Consider the following 14,848-nt stretch of genomic DNA (forward strand, 5'->3'; position numbering starts at 1 on the left):
GCCGGGCAGGAAGTCAGTCACAGAAAAGAATATCTGGTCAATTTTCGGAATAAAACACGTGTGCAGACTCCCGATTGTACAACACATCAACCTCCTGGAGTGTTTCAATCAGGACAAGAAATGCGTTCTCCTCCCGCTGCAGACACTCTATGAGAATTAGTTGCAAATTTATTAGGAGCATTAATGTTTTTAATGACGAGCACACATCAAGCTGTATTAACTTTGTCTGTAGGCCAAAACCATTTTACCCACGATAGAGGTGTAAAAATCAAGGAAACAGGAGCAGTTAGGATGAAGATAAAACATGCCAACAGACCGCTGCCGGTGGAATATGAAGCCGTGCAGAGGACAGAGGACAGAGGACAGAGGACGGAGCGGGAGCGGGAACAGGGACCGCGTTCGGTGGAAAATGCAGGTAAGACTTCTCTCGTAGCTGTTTTCGGTCTCCACTGTGACCTCCACCATCTCCTGAGGCAAACGTCCGTTTCATGAGCAGTAACACACTCCGCTGTGTTCACCAGCCAGACGCTGACTTTGTGTCGGCTGTTTGGTGCACAAAGCTTTTTTTGTGTAGAACTTTCTGCTGCAGCTGAAAATAGTACGAGAGGAACCAGAGTGAACCAGAAGAGAAACTCTAAACAGCTAAAAAAAAAAAGAAAAAAGAATGAGGTCACGCTCTACTGAGTAACTGGACGTTCTTTCAGTTCATCAGAAACTTCTATCACATTTCCATTTGATAGAATGTCACAGTAAAATATTGGTTTGTTTCCACACAATAAATGCATAAATGAAAGCTTCTTTATCACTGGATCTCCTGACAAACTCTGCATTCCTTTACAGGCATGGAAGTGTTTCTGCTTTTCTGTGGTGCCGTGTTTTAAGGAGCCACAGTTACCTTCAACCAGAAGCCTGGTTTTAACTCAGTCACAAGCTGCAGGCGTCCTCCGAGAGGCAGATCCTAAAAAGCCCCGAGGTTAAACGCATTAATGAGCCTGTCGGGACACTTTCTCCTTTTCAATCACCGCTCTCTCTCTCTCTCTCTCTCACAGGACTGTTTCTATTATCTTCCCCTCCTACGCTTCATTTCTTCCCTCCAATGTCTTGTCCCCCAACAACAGTTTCTCAAACAACCATTCAAAGAAGACAATCGATACACATATCAGGGCAGCACAATTAATGGTGGAAAAAAAAAAATCAGGATCTCGATTGAGATCTCATTTTCAAATAACTACGATTTTGACACATCTTCATTCGGGACATCAGCTGCATCGAAACAAGCGCTCCCACTCTCTCTCAACCAATGACGACGCAGCGTTTACACCACATGATACAGAGCACCGGAGACCAGCAGCGGAATAAAGTGAACAAAACACCGCTCAGAAAAATACTGGTTCAAAGGTTAAATAAAAGACCACATAAGACCGAAGCAGATTGTTTTTATGTTCAGTGATTGGTGACCTTTAAAACGGAGCTTCCGCTTCCTGTCGTCCTGAGTTGATGTGCAGGTATCATGACGGCTATCAGGTATCCTGCCATGTTCTGCCGGCCCGCTCAATTATATTTCACCTCACGGGACATGAAGGAAACTACAGACATAAACTTACATATGTTGAAATCTTCTCTGTCAGGTTCATCAATGATCAGTCCCTCCACGAGTTCTTTTTGTGATTATTCCGATCAACAATTTTTTATTTTGCGGTGGATTTTCTCAAAAATGTCGGTGTAATTTGCAGTTTCAAGTTAGTTATTTGCGTACCATTGCAGGAATTAGAAAGAATTGCAAGTCGAGAAAGAAAAATGTGAAGCCCTACCTGATAAAATACATGTGTATTCGCTACCTTTAATAATAATCATGCTGCACATCACAGAAATATTTTAGTTCTAATCTTTTTTTATTTGTTGAACTTAAAGTTACTACAACCTCCTAAAAGCTGCATCTTCCCAGAACAGACAGTCTGTGACTGTAATATAGAAACGACTACATCAGCCTTTCAAAATAAGAGCTTTCGATGCTGTTTAATTCATGTTCATTCAACACATAGACCTGCTGGATGAAACAAACAAAGAGACGTCTCTGACGACTGGACATGTGAATACGTTTTCTGAACCATACAGTAATATGGAATCACCTCCGTTGATTATAAACATTTCATTTCATTAGACAATTTTATTGTGAAGGCCATTCTTTCGGCAAACCCCGCCACTTCCGGTTTTTCCGCTTGTTCCGGTTTCCTCCGGTGCACAGAGTTTGTTACACTGAGATGAACGGAGGAGAACCGTGCTGATTGTAAATGAGGAGTTATTTGTGTTAATAAAGCGAGTTTTGTCTGAAAATATTTACTTTATGCTGTTAATACTTTCAGCACAGATTCTGATGACATTTTTTGCGGAAAAATCGCGGGAATTTAAGAAAACTGAAAGCTCCCGCAGAAATGTTGGAGTTTGCTTGAATCTGTTAACTACTGCGATCGCGAGATCGCGATTTCCTGGATGGACTGAAATGATGATTAATCATCTGAAGTCTGTAGTTTTTGAATATTTTGAGTAATCAGTATTGCATAAGAGTCAGTAGACGCATTTTAGTGATCTGAAATTCACAATATTTTCTTGATTAATGTAATTGTGTATACTTAAATAAGGCACCAGCATAATATTGTTGTTGTCTTCTGTATCAGGTAAATAAAAGCAGTAAATGTTTATATTGAAGAAAAAAAGAAAAAAAACATGGTGAGAGAATCATTAATTCTAATAAAAATAAAATCGTGGTCTTCATTTTAAAATCGTGCATCTCTTACACATATGGACATTTATTTTAGTTTCTTTATCATAAAAAAACAAAAAAACAAGTAATTTAAAATTGATATAACTGGGTGCAAAAGTAGTAGAACAAGTTTAACAATCAGAGAGCAGTCTGTTTGAAGCACTTGCTTGAAATTTCTTGAATGTAATTTGACTGAAATTGTGTATTTTTAATCGTGCCGTGGATTATCTGGACCAGGATCTCTTAGAGCGTGTTAAATATATCCTACTAGGACTTTTATGTTTGATACTTCTGTGAGGGATTTCACACACTTCAGCTAATCAAAGACTTCTTTATAAATAATAAACTTTGCAGACCTTAAAAGAAAACCGATTTCCTTCCGTTTCTGTAGAAACATGTTGCTGCTTATAGTGACATGAATGAGCTGCAGTTTATTCCAAGAAGCAGGAAATTTGTTTGAGGGTTTTTCAACCAACTGTGGAGGATGAAGCCGAACACTGTTTAATTCCTCATTCCATTGACGTGTTAAGCAATTACTAATGTGTATGGGAACAGACAATAAGGCAGCAACTATCATGAAATTTCAGTTGTCGAGTATTTGTCATACATGTCTTGTTTCTGTTCATTCTACTTTCACTTAAAGCTTTTTCCTCCTCCAAGTTCGTGGGTTCGGCTTCTTCATCTGGCTGAGCACCAAAACGTTCCCACCACAGTGCCGAGCGCTGTGCAGCGAAATCAATGACGTTCATGTCGATAGATGCTGATTGAAACACAGTAGGTCAGATATGAAAGGTTAAAGCGCCTGCAGGTAAACGGGTGGATGCTCTGATTCTCCGCTCATGAGCCACTAAAGGAGAGCAGAAGAAGAACGAGCAACAAAATGACTGTTTTTATACAATGAATGGAAATGACAGCATTGCATTGTGATGGCATGATCCTAACGATGATAATGATTTCATGTTTAGTTTGTCAAAAGTTGTAAAAAAAAAAAAAAAAAAAAAAAGCTAATTATCATTAATATTATTTTTTTTTTAATTACTTTATCTGTTCAATGCTCAATTTATTGTAACATAAAACAGGGAAAAACAGCAATCACGTCCAAATGAGATCCTGGAGTCGATGACTGTTTGGCAATGATAAATGACTTGAATTAATAATGAATATCAATCATATCAAATTAATTGTTCATCAATTTTCTTTTGTTTGGCGAATCACTTAATGGAAAATTTGTATTTAAATCATTTAAGTATTTGATCAAAGAACAAGTTAAAAAGATTAGTGATTGAAACAAACATTTTCTGCTACAATCATTCATTTCTATTTTGTATTCTGCAGTTGGATATGTTTAATTTACGAGTCGTCGTTGTCCTCCACACACACACACACACACACACACACAGCCCTCATTAGGTCATTTCACTTGTCAGGTTTCACATGCTCTTACACCAATTGGATCTGTGTGCCAGCCAGCTGGAGATAATCTCACAGTGACACAGCATTCCCATCCCCGGGTATCTGCTCTAAGGTCAACGCACCTGACTGTGCTGCCACGCCAGGGGAGACCGGAGGGCTGATCTCAGATCAGTCAGCTGACTCTGATCTGCTCTGGCTGCAGCGGCAGCAGCAGCATTAAGGCATGACTTAATTCCAACTCAGCGTCAGCACCGGAGGAAGAAGCTGCACGTATCTCTCACTGCACGCTTCAGCCAAACATCCCAGCAGGTCAATACAACAAGTACAACACGATCACAACAAAAGCAAGAGGTTTGTCTCTGGTCCGATGGAAGATGTGACTGACAGATTTCATTTCTGTGACCAAGAGGAAGGGTTTGGCTTTGTCTGCTCACACTCGCCCTTCTTTCATCTGACAGCACGGTTGTTGTTTTTTTTTTATCTATTCGTTGTTCATTCTAACGGCACCTCATTTCAACACTCTGTATGCAGCTAAGGTTTTAATAACCAGCCTATTCTTTATTTATATTCCCTTTGCATTTACATTGTAAATGAAGTGGCACAAGAACGAGAGGTAGAATACGGTTGACCTGTTTCAGGAGATCTCCGAAGCTGACAGTCTCTGTCCTCTACACACAAGGACAACTGCCACCTCTAGAACATGTTGTGCACTGTAAATTAATCACAGGTTAGGTAGTCGTTGCCATGGCAGCTGATTCAGGCCAAATGATTAACTGCATTGCCTGAATGCTGTAAACTGATCAAACTCTTTAGAAACTAGAAATGTACTGTAGTTACACTGCTTATGATGAGATAAATGAAAATGAGTGTGTCTCGGGATATTAATCCGGGTTTAACTGAGATGCACGATGTTTGTTGTTATTTCTAAATTAACAAGAGCAAACTCACCCTCAGCAACTCAGGCCAGACTCTATGTCAACATTTGGTCATTTACATTTTCTTTGCTTTTGTGAAAACCTGTATGGATCGCAGAACTTTACATGATGTTGGTCACATAGAAACATTAAATCCTAATAAATCGGCAAACACGTGAACTAGTAAACAACGAACCCAAACTTTTATAGCCGATTCACACAATTCAGCCTCCGGAGAAAAAGCGACCGAGTCAACAGCGGGAGCATGGTCTCTGAAAGTTGTGATATTAATCAAATTCTCTCTGCTTGGTTTCACTGTGGCTGGATGCCGGACGGCTGGATGCCGGATGGCAGAATGACTTCCAAGGAATCGTGAAATGTTGAAGTAAAAGGTTTGTTCGCGGTATCTGGAGCCGATAGGAAACGCCAAATTCAATTGTCCGGTTTTTGAACCCGGTTTGTCATGTGGCTGTGTCCGTGAGAGGAGCACACATGAGGGCGAACCTCAACCTAAAGAAACCCTTTTCTGTGCAATAAAGAATCAACAGGCGAGGAACAGCGAAATCCACACAAGTGACGCTGTCACTGTTTCCTTTAGTGACAGCGAAGGTTACAACGTATCCGACGTAACGCGTGAACATGAAGGGCATTGATGTCGGGCAACGATATGCAAAACAACCTTTTGTATCCCCGAGTGAGGAAAGCAGAAGGCTGCCTTAAACAAACGCACCGGGCTTCGCTTGCCCGAGACGAGCTGGAGCAAAGCATACGCCAACAAAGGGTTGTTAATACAATCACACGATATCCGGTTGGTTTACTCGGTAAAACACATGAATTGGCATAAAAACGGTGCAGAATAGCAGCGGTGTGACCGTCGGTCAGTGGGGGAAGGGGGATGGATGCTGGAGCCAGGCTTCGGCGGCCTGTCGGCGATTCAGCCCTCTTCAGCAACAGTCCAAACAAAACCCACCTTCCATGTTCTTATAGCCCATAATTGCACACGTAAACGTACAGTCGGTGTCCACCGACAGACGGAGCGCGGGACTTACCGGACGGGTTGACTGCAGCGGGGGTTGCCATGTTTCCTCAACGGAGAAAAATAACAAAACGGCGGCGATGGAGATGACGCACAATACGGCTGGAGAGCCCCCGTGAGAGACCGTCGAAACTCCGCGGGATTGGCACGCGAGGCTCGGTCCAACCTCCCACCTCACATCCGTTATCGCGGAGGGGAAAAAAAGATCCGGATTCAAACGACCGACAAAAGCCTGTTTCTTTCAGAGAATACACAGATGGATGTATAACGTGTCTTTAATGCAAAACAAATCTCTAAGACAACACTTAATAAAATGCAAGATGTCTGAATGGTAACACCGCGAGATTTTAGGGTTGCTTGAATAAATTATTGCCACTGAGGTTAGTGTAGTGATGAATGTAGTGCATGCAGGCTTCAGTGTAACACCACAGCGGGTTGGCTTGTTTGTTAGGATGTTCATATATTTGCACGTTGTACCATTGTTCGCTGTCCTCTACGCGGTGTTCAGCCTGCAGACACGAAGCTGTCTGGTTGTGCAGCTGCTGCAGCCATGTGTCCTTGCTCAAAGGAACATCAGCTGTGACCCTTAAAGAGGCACAAACCTGATGTTCGCTACCAGTTCGTCCTAAAAAGGACGATATCCACATGTGAATAAATAACATGTTACATAGATTTGAATTATAGATGTTGGCATCTTTTCTGCAAAACCACAGCCGAGCTTTGAAGGCTACAGGTGTAATAAATAGATTTTCTCTGTTTAGAAGAAGCAGCAAAATTCCTCCTGCTGGTCATTATGACCAGAAACTTTCTCAAAATATTGACTTTACTACCTCAAAAATGACTAAAAATCTATAAACAATCAGAAATGTTTTCAAAAATAATAACTAGTATCTAAAAATATTGACTTATCTCAAAAATAATGAAACACATTCGCAAGATGTTGACTTAGTATCTCAAAATATGAACTTACTGTCTTAAAATGTTGACTTGGTATCTCAAAATATGGATTTCATGTTTCAAAATAATGAGAAACATGTGCACAGGTCCAGGCTGTGTTGAGACAAGCAGATCCAAATTGACAACATCACTAAACATCACTTTAGATGTGGATTCACAAATTGTGAAATGTTTGTGTTTTTGGAGGAATCAGGTCAAATCAAACTCAGCCTCCGTGGCCTAAAAAGTAGAGAAAGCTACTTTTTAGCAATAAGGTATAAACATTTATCCTTGAAACTCATCGCAGTGTAAACTCTGTACAACACGAACCACGTACGAGGTGAGATTCATTTGAATTATTGCTAAAATGATCATAAACAGTTTCACTGAATCACTTTCTTTGCTTGATTGTTATTGTTTTTTTCTTGTATTTCTATCCTTATTAACAACCTGATACAAAATCATACTCCATCTGGTTTGGGGTACAGATTTGTGGTGATGTGTGTAGATATTTTCTTGGATAAAGTGCGTTCTCAGCTGTGAATATCATATTGAACTGTGATTGGCACAGCTGTTTTAGATCTGGTGACTGCCTCAGACAGCTGGCTTGCTTCCTCAGCAGGCGAGTGCACAAGATTCCCTCTATGGTTGGCCTGAGTCAAAATATCGAGAAAGTTTGTCAATATTTTACAAAGTCATTGTTCTGAGGTTCATAGTCCTTACTTTGAAATAATTAGCCATTCAAAAAGAAAAATCTCATTATTTTTGAAATACTAAGTCATTATTTTAAGAAGATTTCTCAGTATAATGACTTACACAATCTTTTCTTCCCCTCCCAGAAATACATTTCAATGTTTTCAAATCATTTGTTTAAATAAAATGTCATCCGTTAGGTTGTTCCATTATAAGGTCTGCATTAAAAAAAAAAAAAAGAAAAAAAAAAGTAAATTAAGTAATGGTAGCTACAGACATACTAACTGTGAAATGCACTTAATAATCAAAGGTTATCATGCAGAAGGGCCCTGTTTGTGTTATTTTATTGAAAGATTATTATTGATAAATTGAGATAAGTGGTGTTTTAATGTTGTTAAATTTTACTGCTTGAGAGTCATGAGTGGTTTAACCCATAAAAATGCATCCGATTTAAAGATAATCATGTGTTTTGTCAATAAAATCTTAATATGACAGTCCCCAACAATAACAGGAACAATGTCAAATCAGTAATGGAAAAAAGGAGTCTAAAAGTATCTTAAAATTGGATAGTACTTGAGTAAAAGTGGGCTTTATTAAGTGTTAATAAATTATTTAAGTGTTCATATAAATTTCTTAAAACTAATCTAAACATCATTAGTAAACTATATCTACTAAAATTATCCATCAATAAATGAAGTATTTACAACTTTCAAGCACTTTGTAAAGGGTGATTTGTCCGAAAGCAGCACCATTTTGTTTTTATGACGAAAGAATTTAAACACGAAAAATAATAAAAGCCAAAATAATATTCGTATTCTATTTGTGGATTTTAAAGTGTCTTGACTGATGGGTATCTTTAACTTTGAGCTTTAACATCCTCAGTTACCAAATTTCCTCCCAGGAATGATTGACGTAACTTGGGCCCCTGTTATTTAATATCTGGTCTGGGAATATTCTCCATTTGGAATCGTTTGCTGTTATTGCATCTTATAGACCTCAGATTCATTTCAAAACTATTGGAGCTGTTAACTAACCAGTATGAACCAAACCTGGACTCTACCGCCACTGCAACGACATTTAGAAAACAACGCTCAATGTCACCCTCATCGCACTTAACCCTCGACGCTGGTCTCTGATTGGTCGGCCCTTCAGAGGGGCTGAGGGTTTCCAGACCATAATCACAGTGAAAACTAAAGCTGTGAACGATAGTCTGAGTCATCCTACCGGAGCAAGTGGTTGGCCCTAAGTAACATCCTGTTTGTGCAAGGTGTATATTTGTTTTAGTGTAGGTAGGGAACTGTTTTCAGCTGCAGATTAGCAAACATCGTGATCTTGTTTTCTGGCAGTACGCCAATTTATGTTCCTGAAAATAAGGGATCCTGTCACTCATAGATGTGGTGATGTGTTTTTGATAGATTCTGTACTTCAGTGGGGCTTATTAGCACAAACTAATGAGAGATAATGCTTTGGATACACAGACTTTATTCATTAGTATAATTAATTCATCAATGGTTTGGTTCTTTTCTGGGATTTGAGGTAAATAAGCAAAATATGAAATATCTTCAGACATGTCCTTTAATGTTGGCTTAACCTTTACCTTTAATTAAACCTAATAGTAATTCTAACTTTAGTGTTACACTAGAAAAAACATGACATGAAATTCAGCCATCTCTATTCTTTGAAAACATTCAAAATCAATAAAGTACAAGACGATGAACATATTTTTTTTACTGAGGTTTACGTGTCAATTAAAGACACCTTATAGTTATCAGTTAAGCACAAATGGAGCCGTACACAGCTGCTGCATCTCTGTGGTGGACACACACACAGCAGTAGTAAGATGTGTGCAGCACTCTGCTCTGCTGTTTGTGGGGCTCAGTATGCAGACAGAGGATGCAGCAGCCACCAGTGACTCTTTCCCCCCTGCTCTCCATCCATCTGCCCCCAGCATCTTATTTGCCCTCTTTCTATCCCGCCTTTCCATTAACCTGCCCCCCTCCCCTCCCGCATGCCCCCCCAAACACCCCCCACCGACTCCTCACCTCCTCCCTCTCGCTCCCCCTCCTCGCTTTCATAGCAGTTCCTCAGTGCAGACTGGGACCGTTCTACCTTCAGTAGCCCTACAGGATGTGAGGGAAGCAGGTAAGAAGATTTCTGTCTGTGGCTGGCTCTCGTTCTTTATTTGCACTGCACAGGCAACAGCTCTTCATTTGGTGCTACATGCTGTGATGCGGGCTGGGCTGGATGACCACCAGCACTGATGTTCTGATCCGTCTGAGTGAGGTTTTACTGGCTGAAATCTAAGAGGCTTTGACAAGTGTGTGTGATGTACAGGTGTGTAGTGAGGGTATAAAATTTGTGCAGAACAGTGTTGAATCAGTCAAATAACTACTGACTGTAATTTTCTATTGCTGTTCTATTGATGAGTTGTGCTCGAGACATCTGGATCAGATCAGCCAAATGTTCCTCGTCTTTAGACCGGAGGGAGGTGCTTGTTTTAGAGTCGTATCTTGAGGCAAGTTTCTGCTGATTGCCGAGCTCCACCGGGACATCAGAAAATATATTTTTCGAATTAAAATGATGAGTCAGTAACAATAAAGGATGTTCTAAACCCAGTTAGAGAACGATTATTTTGTATTCGTCTATAATTGTCTGAATAACACAAACAGTTTTTCAGTGTTTGTGCATGTTTGTCTTTGTATGACAAACAGTCAGAAGATAAAAAATATATCACTTATACAAAATTCACACTTGTTTTAGTTCTGCTTTGGTCATCACCATGAATCTCTACAAGCCCCGCCCACTAGTCTGTCTGCTGTTTGGTGACTGGCTGGCGTTGTATCACAGTTTTTTCAGGGTAAATATTTACCTGTTGCTGCGGGAAAGATGTTTGATGCAATGACACTGAACCAATCAGAAATGTTTTGGGGCTGTAAAACAACAGACTATAAATGTATGGATACAATAAATGTATGGATTAAGATTGCGGATCTGAAAAGGGAAGGAAATGTGGAAGTGCCTTACCACTGACGGCCACCAGGGGCTGGCTCCAAAAAGCCTCTGGCTCTATAGACCCTCATTCAACTTCTCTCATGAAACATAAAGTCATTATGGTCTCATCAGTCAAATTCACTCCTTCTTATACGTTTTCTGATGGTTTCATCTGAAAATAGTTCCAGCATTAATTTGATAAAAGGTCTCCAGAAGTGGTATTTTTGTGGGCGTGTCTGTTTTGATTGACGTGCCTGGGTGCGCTCAGGTTTCTGCTGTAATTGGGCAGTTGTAGTGTCCTTAAAATTCCAATCAGATCGTGTCAGATCCACCGCTGGCTCCTTCCCAGCTCGTCCAAATAAGGTCACTTCTGGCTCCACAAAACTAAGATGGAAAGTGCCTCACTTGAGGCTTCAAAACAGCAGCACCCAAATCAACAGCCTCAAAGTGCAAAAAAAAAAAAAATGAAGAGGAGATGAAGGGAACATTTCCATATTCATTACATGCACGGTTATTATAAGCCTTTTGACAGTTGCAGCGTTAAAGTCGGGTTAGGTTCAACAATATTAGTAAAAGATAAAGAAAAATCATCTCATCTAACTTGCTTCAAAAAAGTGTGAAAGTGAAAATCCATTTCAAAATCAAATTTCGCAAAATATACACTGTTTGACGGCACGAAGCTTCACGGCTCAAACAGTGTAAACCATTCAAAGATACCGACAGCCACAGCATGTGGAAGCAGGCCGTCGGAGGGTTTTATACCAGGCTCAACATGGAGGAAATACATGTATGATTTTATTTTAAGATATTATTTTAATGAGCGAGTTTTAAACACATTCTGTGCAGGTTAATCTGCAGTAAGATTATTTTATCACTAAAAGATTTCACTCACCAGTAAATATCACTTATAGGAACAGTTATGATGGGCTTTGGATGGACCAGCTGCTGTCAGGTCTTGTCTGGGAGATCTGAAGTACATCACAGAGGAGGCTGTGGTTCTTATTCTGGATTTCAGTCTGCTCTTGTGAAGTGTCATAAAAACACAATGTATGGAGAGGCAAATAAATTGAGCATGATTTTGGCTTGGCATTGACATTTATTTGTTTTTTCATTCAGTAAATGTGAGCGCTTGCTTCCCCTTATTGGTTCTCCTCCCAGCAGGGCCATGAGAAGCTGACCTCACGTTGTCGTGGTGATGTGCAGGTGTATACCAGGTCTCCTGTGACATCACTGTTGGGTGTGCAGGTGCAAAGAATTTGTAACATGGAGAGGAAGGGAGGAAGTATAATTATGAGAAGCAGCCACTGAGTTTCCTGATAATATAAATTCACAGCTCGCCTCTTGACTCGCTCATCAGGGATCACCTTCCGTTGCACTCACCTGTCGGGCCATCTGCTGCACACAGTTCACCCCACATGAGACTGACTTTACTGATGGGACTGGACACGGCGGTAAAAAATGGACTCCTCCTCGCAGCTTGTCTTGTGAGTTGGCAGTCTGGTGTTTTAAAATAACTCCTGGTGACAGCCTCAACATGGCCTGCAGGATGTAGCTTGTACCGGTCTTATGCTAAAGTGTCATCAAAGCATTTTGATGTGTGAGCAGCTGTAGTGGAACATTTCATGTCTAGAAATAACTCAGCACAGACATACAAACACACAAATCGTCACCTTGAGGTTTTCCTTCAAGATAGCTTTTGACCTTCGCTGATGACCATTACACACGCCATCATGTGGACTGCCAAGAGAAGTATGGCACTTACTGTTTTCAATTACAAATTAAGTGACTGTGGTATACCGCACAATTTATTGATCATGTTACAAATGTGACTGCTGCTTATATCGAAAATGTGAATATTTTACGTCACTGAAATTCAAACCTTTACTAACCAGGTATACTTTACACTCCAATCCTTTTGTTTACATATTCTCCAACGTCAACTGCTGACCTTTATAAAATAGCTGAACATGCTTGGTGACCTTCTCAACATGGTGACCACAGATCATGTTTTCATGAGGGTTGTGGGAGATTTACCTTCAGGGTTTTCTAGCAGAAAGGCTTCGGGTCAGGGAAAGGGAGAGGGGTTGGATTTCTGTCACAAAGGCTCTCTGGCTCAAAGGCAAACCTCTCCCGTGTTCATTAATGAGGGATATGACCTAATTTAATGAAGCTGAATGAAATAAGCTGACCTGGTGTGTACTGATTAAAAGATTCTAGGTCGCATTGGCAGGAAAATTAATTTGAATTACAGTGGGTACGGGAAGTATTCAGACCCCTTTACATTTTTCACTCTTTGTTTCATTGCAGCCATTTGCTAAAATCAAAAAAGTTCATTTTATTTCTCATTAATGTACACTCAGCACCCCATCTTGACAGAAAAAAACAGAAATGTAGAAATTTGTGCAAATTTATTAAAAAAGAAAAACTGAAATATCACATGGTCATAAGTATTCAGACCCTTTGCTCAGTATTGAGTAGAAGCACCCTTTTGAGCTCGTACAGCCATGAGTCTTCTTGGGAATAATGCAACAAGCTTTTCACACCTGGATTTGGGGATCCTCTGCCATTCTTCCTTGCAGATCCTCTCCAGTTCCGTCAGGTTGGATGGTGAACGTTGGTGGGCAGCCATTTTCAGGTCTCTACAGAGATGTTCAATTGGGTTTAGGTCAGGGCTCTGGCTGGGCCAGTCAAGAATGGTCACAGAGTTGTTCCGAAGCCACTCCTTTGTTGTTTTAGCTGTGTGCTTAGGGTCATTGTCTTGTTGGAAGGTGAACCTTCGGCCCAGTCTGAGGTCCAGAGCACTCTGGAAGAGGTTTTCTTCCAGGATATCTCTGTACTTGGCCGCATTCATCTTTCCTTCAATTGCAACCAGTCGTCCTGTCCCTGCAGCTGAAAAACACCCCCATAGCATGATGCTGCCACCACCATGTTTCACTGTTGGGATTGTATTGGGCAGGTGATGAGCAGTGCCTGGTTTTCTCCACACATACTGCTCAGAATTAACGCCAAAAAGTTCAATCTTGGTCTCATCAGACCAGAGAATCTTATTTCTCATAGTCTGGGAGTCCTTCATGTGTTTTTTGGCAAACTCTATGCGGGCTTTCATATGTCTTGCACTGAGGAGAGGCTTCCGTCGGACCACTCTGCCATAAAGCCCCGACTGGTGGAGGGCTGCAGTGATAGTTGACTTTGTGGAACTTTCTCCCATCTCCCTACTGCATCTCTGGAGCTCAGCCACAGTGATCTTTGGGTTCTTCTTCACCTCTCTCACCAAGGCTCTTCTCCCACGATTGCTCAGTTTGGCTGGACGGCCAGGTCTAGGAAGAGTTCTGGTCGTCCCAAACTTCTTCCATTTAAGGATTATGGAGGCCACTGTGCTCTTAGGAACCTTGAGTGCTGCAGAAATTATTTTGTAACCTTGGCCAGATCTGTGCCTTGCCACAATTCTGTCTCTGAGCTCCTTGGACAGTTCCTTCGACCTCATGATTCTCATTTGCTCTGACATGCACTGTGAGCTGTAAGGTCTTATATAGACAGGTGTGTGCCTTTCCTAATCAAGTCCAATCAGTTTAATTAAACACAGCTGGACTCCAATGAAGGAGTAGAACCATCTCAAGGAGGATCAGAAGAAATGGACAGCATGTGAGTTAAATATGAGTGTCACAGCAAAGGGTCTGAATACTTATGACCATGTAATATTTCAGTTTTTCTTTTTTAATAAATTTGCACAAATTTCTACATTTGTTTTTTTCTGTCAACATGGGGTGCTGAGTGTACATTAATGAGAAATAAAATGAACTTTTTTGATTTTAGCCAATGGCTGCAATGAAACAAAGAGTGAAAAATGTAAAGGGGTCTGAATACTTTCCGTACCCACTGTACTTAGCTTGACTTGTAACAATTGAGCATTGTCAAATAATTGAGCAATTATCTTCTTTAATTAGCACCAAATATGATGTTTCAGCAAATTTCCTGTTTGAAAGGCCACAATTGGTTGAGTAATTATGCTACTGTTCTTGTAGTCTCCTTCTCGTGAGGTCTTTCTAGCGAGGGAGCTTCTACAGCGTGTATTTAAACATGCATAATGAGTAGAATAAGTAATGG

General features: G+C 40.6%; 2 protein-coding genes across 5 annotated transcripts in view; one reads left to right on the forward strand and one right to left on the reverse strand.

Annotated features, from left to right (window-relative positions):
- Positions 1-6,441, reverse strand: part of arnt2 (aryl-hydrocarbon receptor nuclear translocator 2) — an 82,881-nt gene extending 76,440 nt beyond the window's left edge. For 2 of the 4 annotated variants that reach the window (XM_069172937.1, XM_069172936.1), the window contains exon 1: positions 6,138-6,441. In XM_069172937.1, coding sequence (XP_069029038.1) covers positions 6,138-6,168 — 31 coding nt within the window. In that variant the 5' untranslated portion in view covers positions 6,169-6,441. The remainder of the gene's footprint in view (positions 1-6,137) is intronic. The other 2 variants (XM_069172941.1, XM_069172938.1) reach the window with 1 other exon arrangement.
- Positions 6,442-9,759: 3,318 nt separating this feature from the next.
- LOC138212517 (cortexin domain-containing 1 protein) overlaps positions 9,760-14,848 on the forward strand; it is a 29,682-nt gene continuing 24,593 nt past the window's right edge. The window contains exon 1 of the mRNA XM_069172928.1: positions 9,760-9,895. The gene's annotated coding sequence lies outside the window, so the exon portion shown is untranslated. The remainder of the gene's footprint in view (positions 9,896-14,848) is intronic.

This window comes from Embiotoca jacksoni, unplaced genomic scaffold (assembly GCF_022577435.1).
Source record: "Embiotoca jacksoni isolate LCO1_2020_lvr unplaced genomic scaffold, fEmbJac1.0.p SCAF_56, whole genome shotgun sequence".
NCBI lineage: Eukaryota > Metazoa > Chordata > Actinopteri > Embiotocidae > Embiotoca > Embiotoca jacksoni.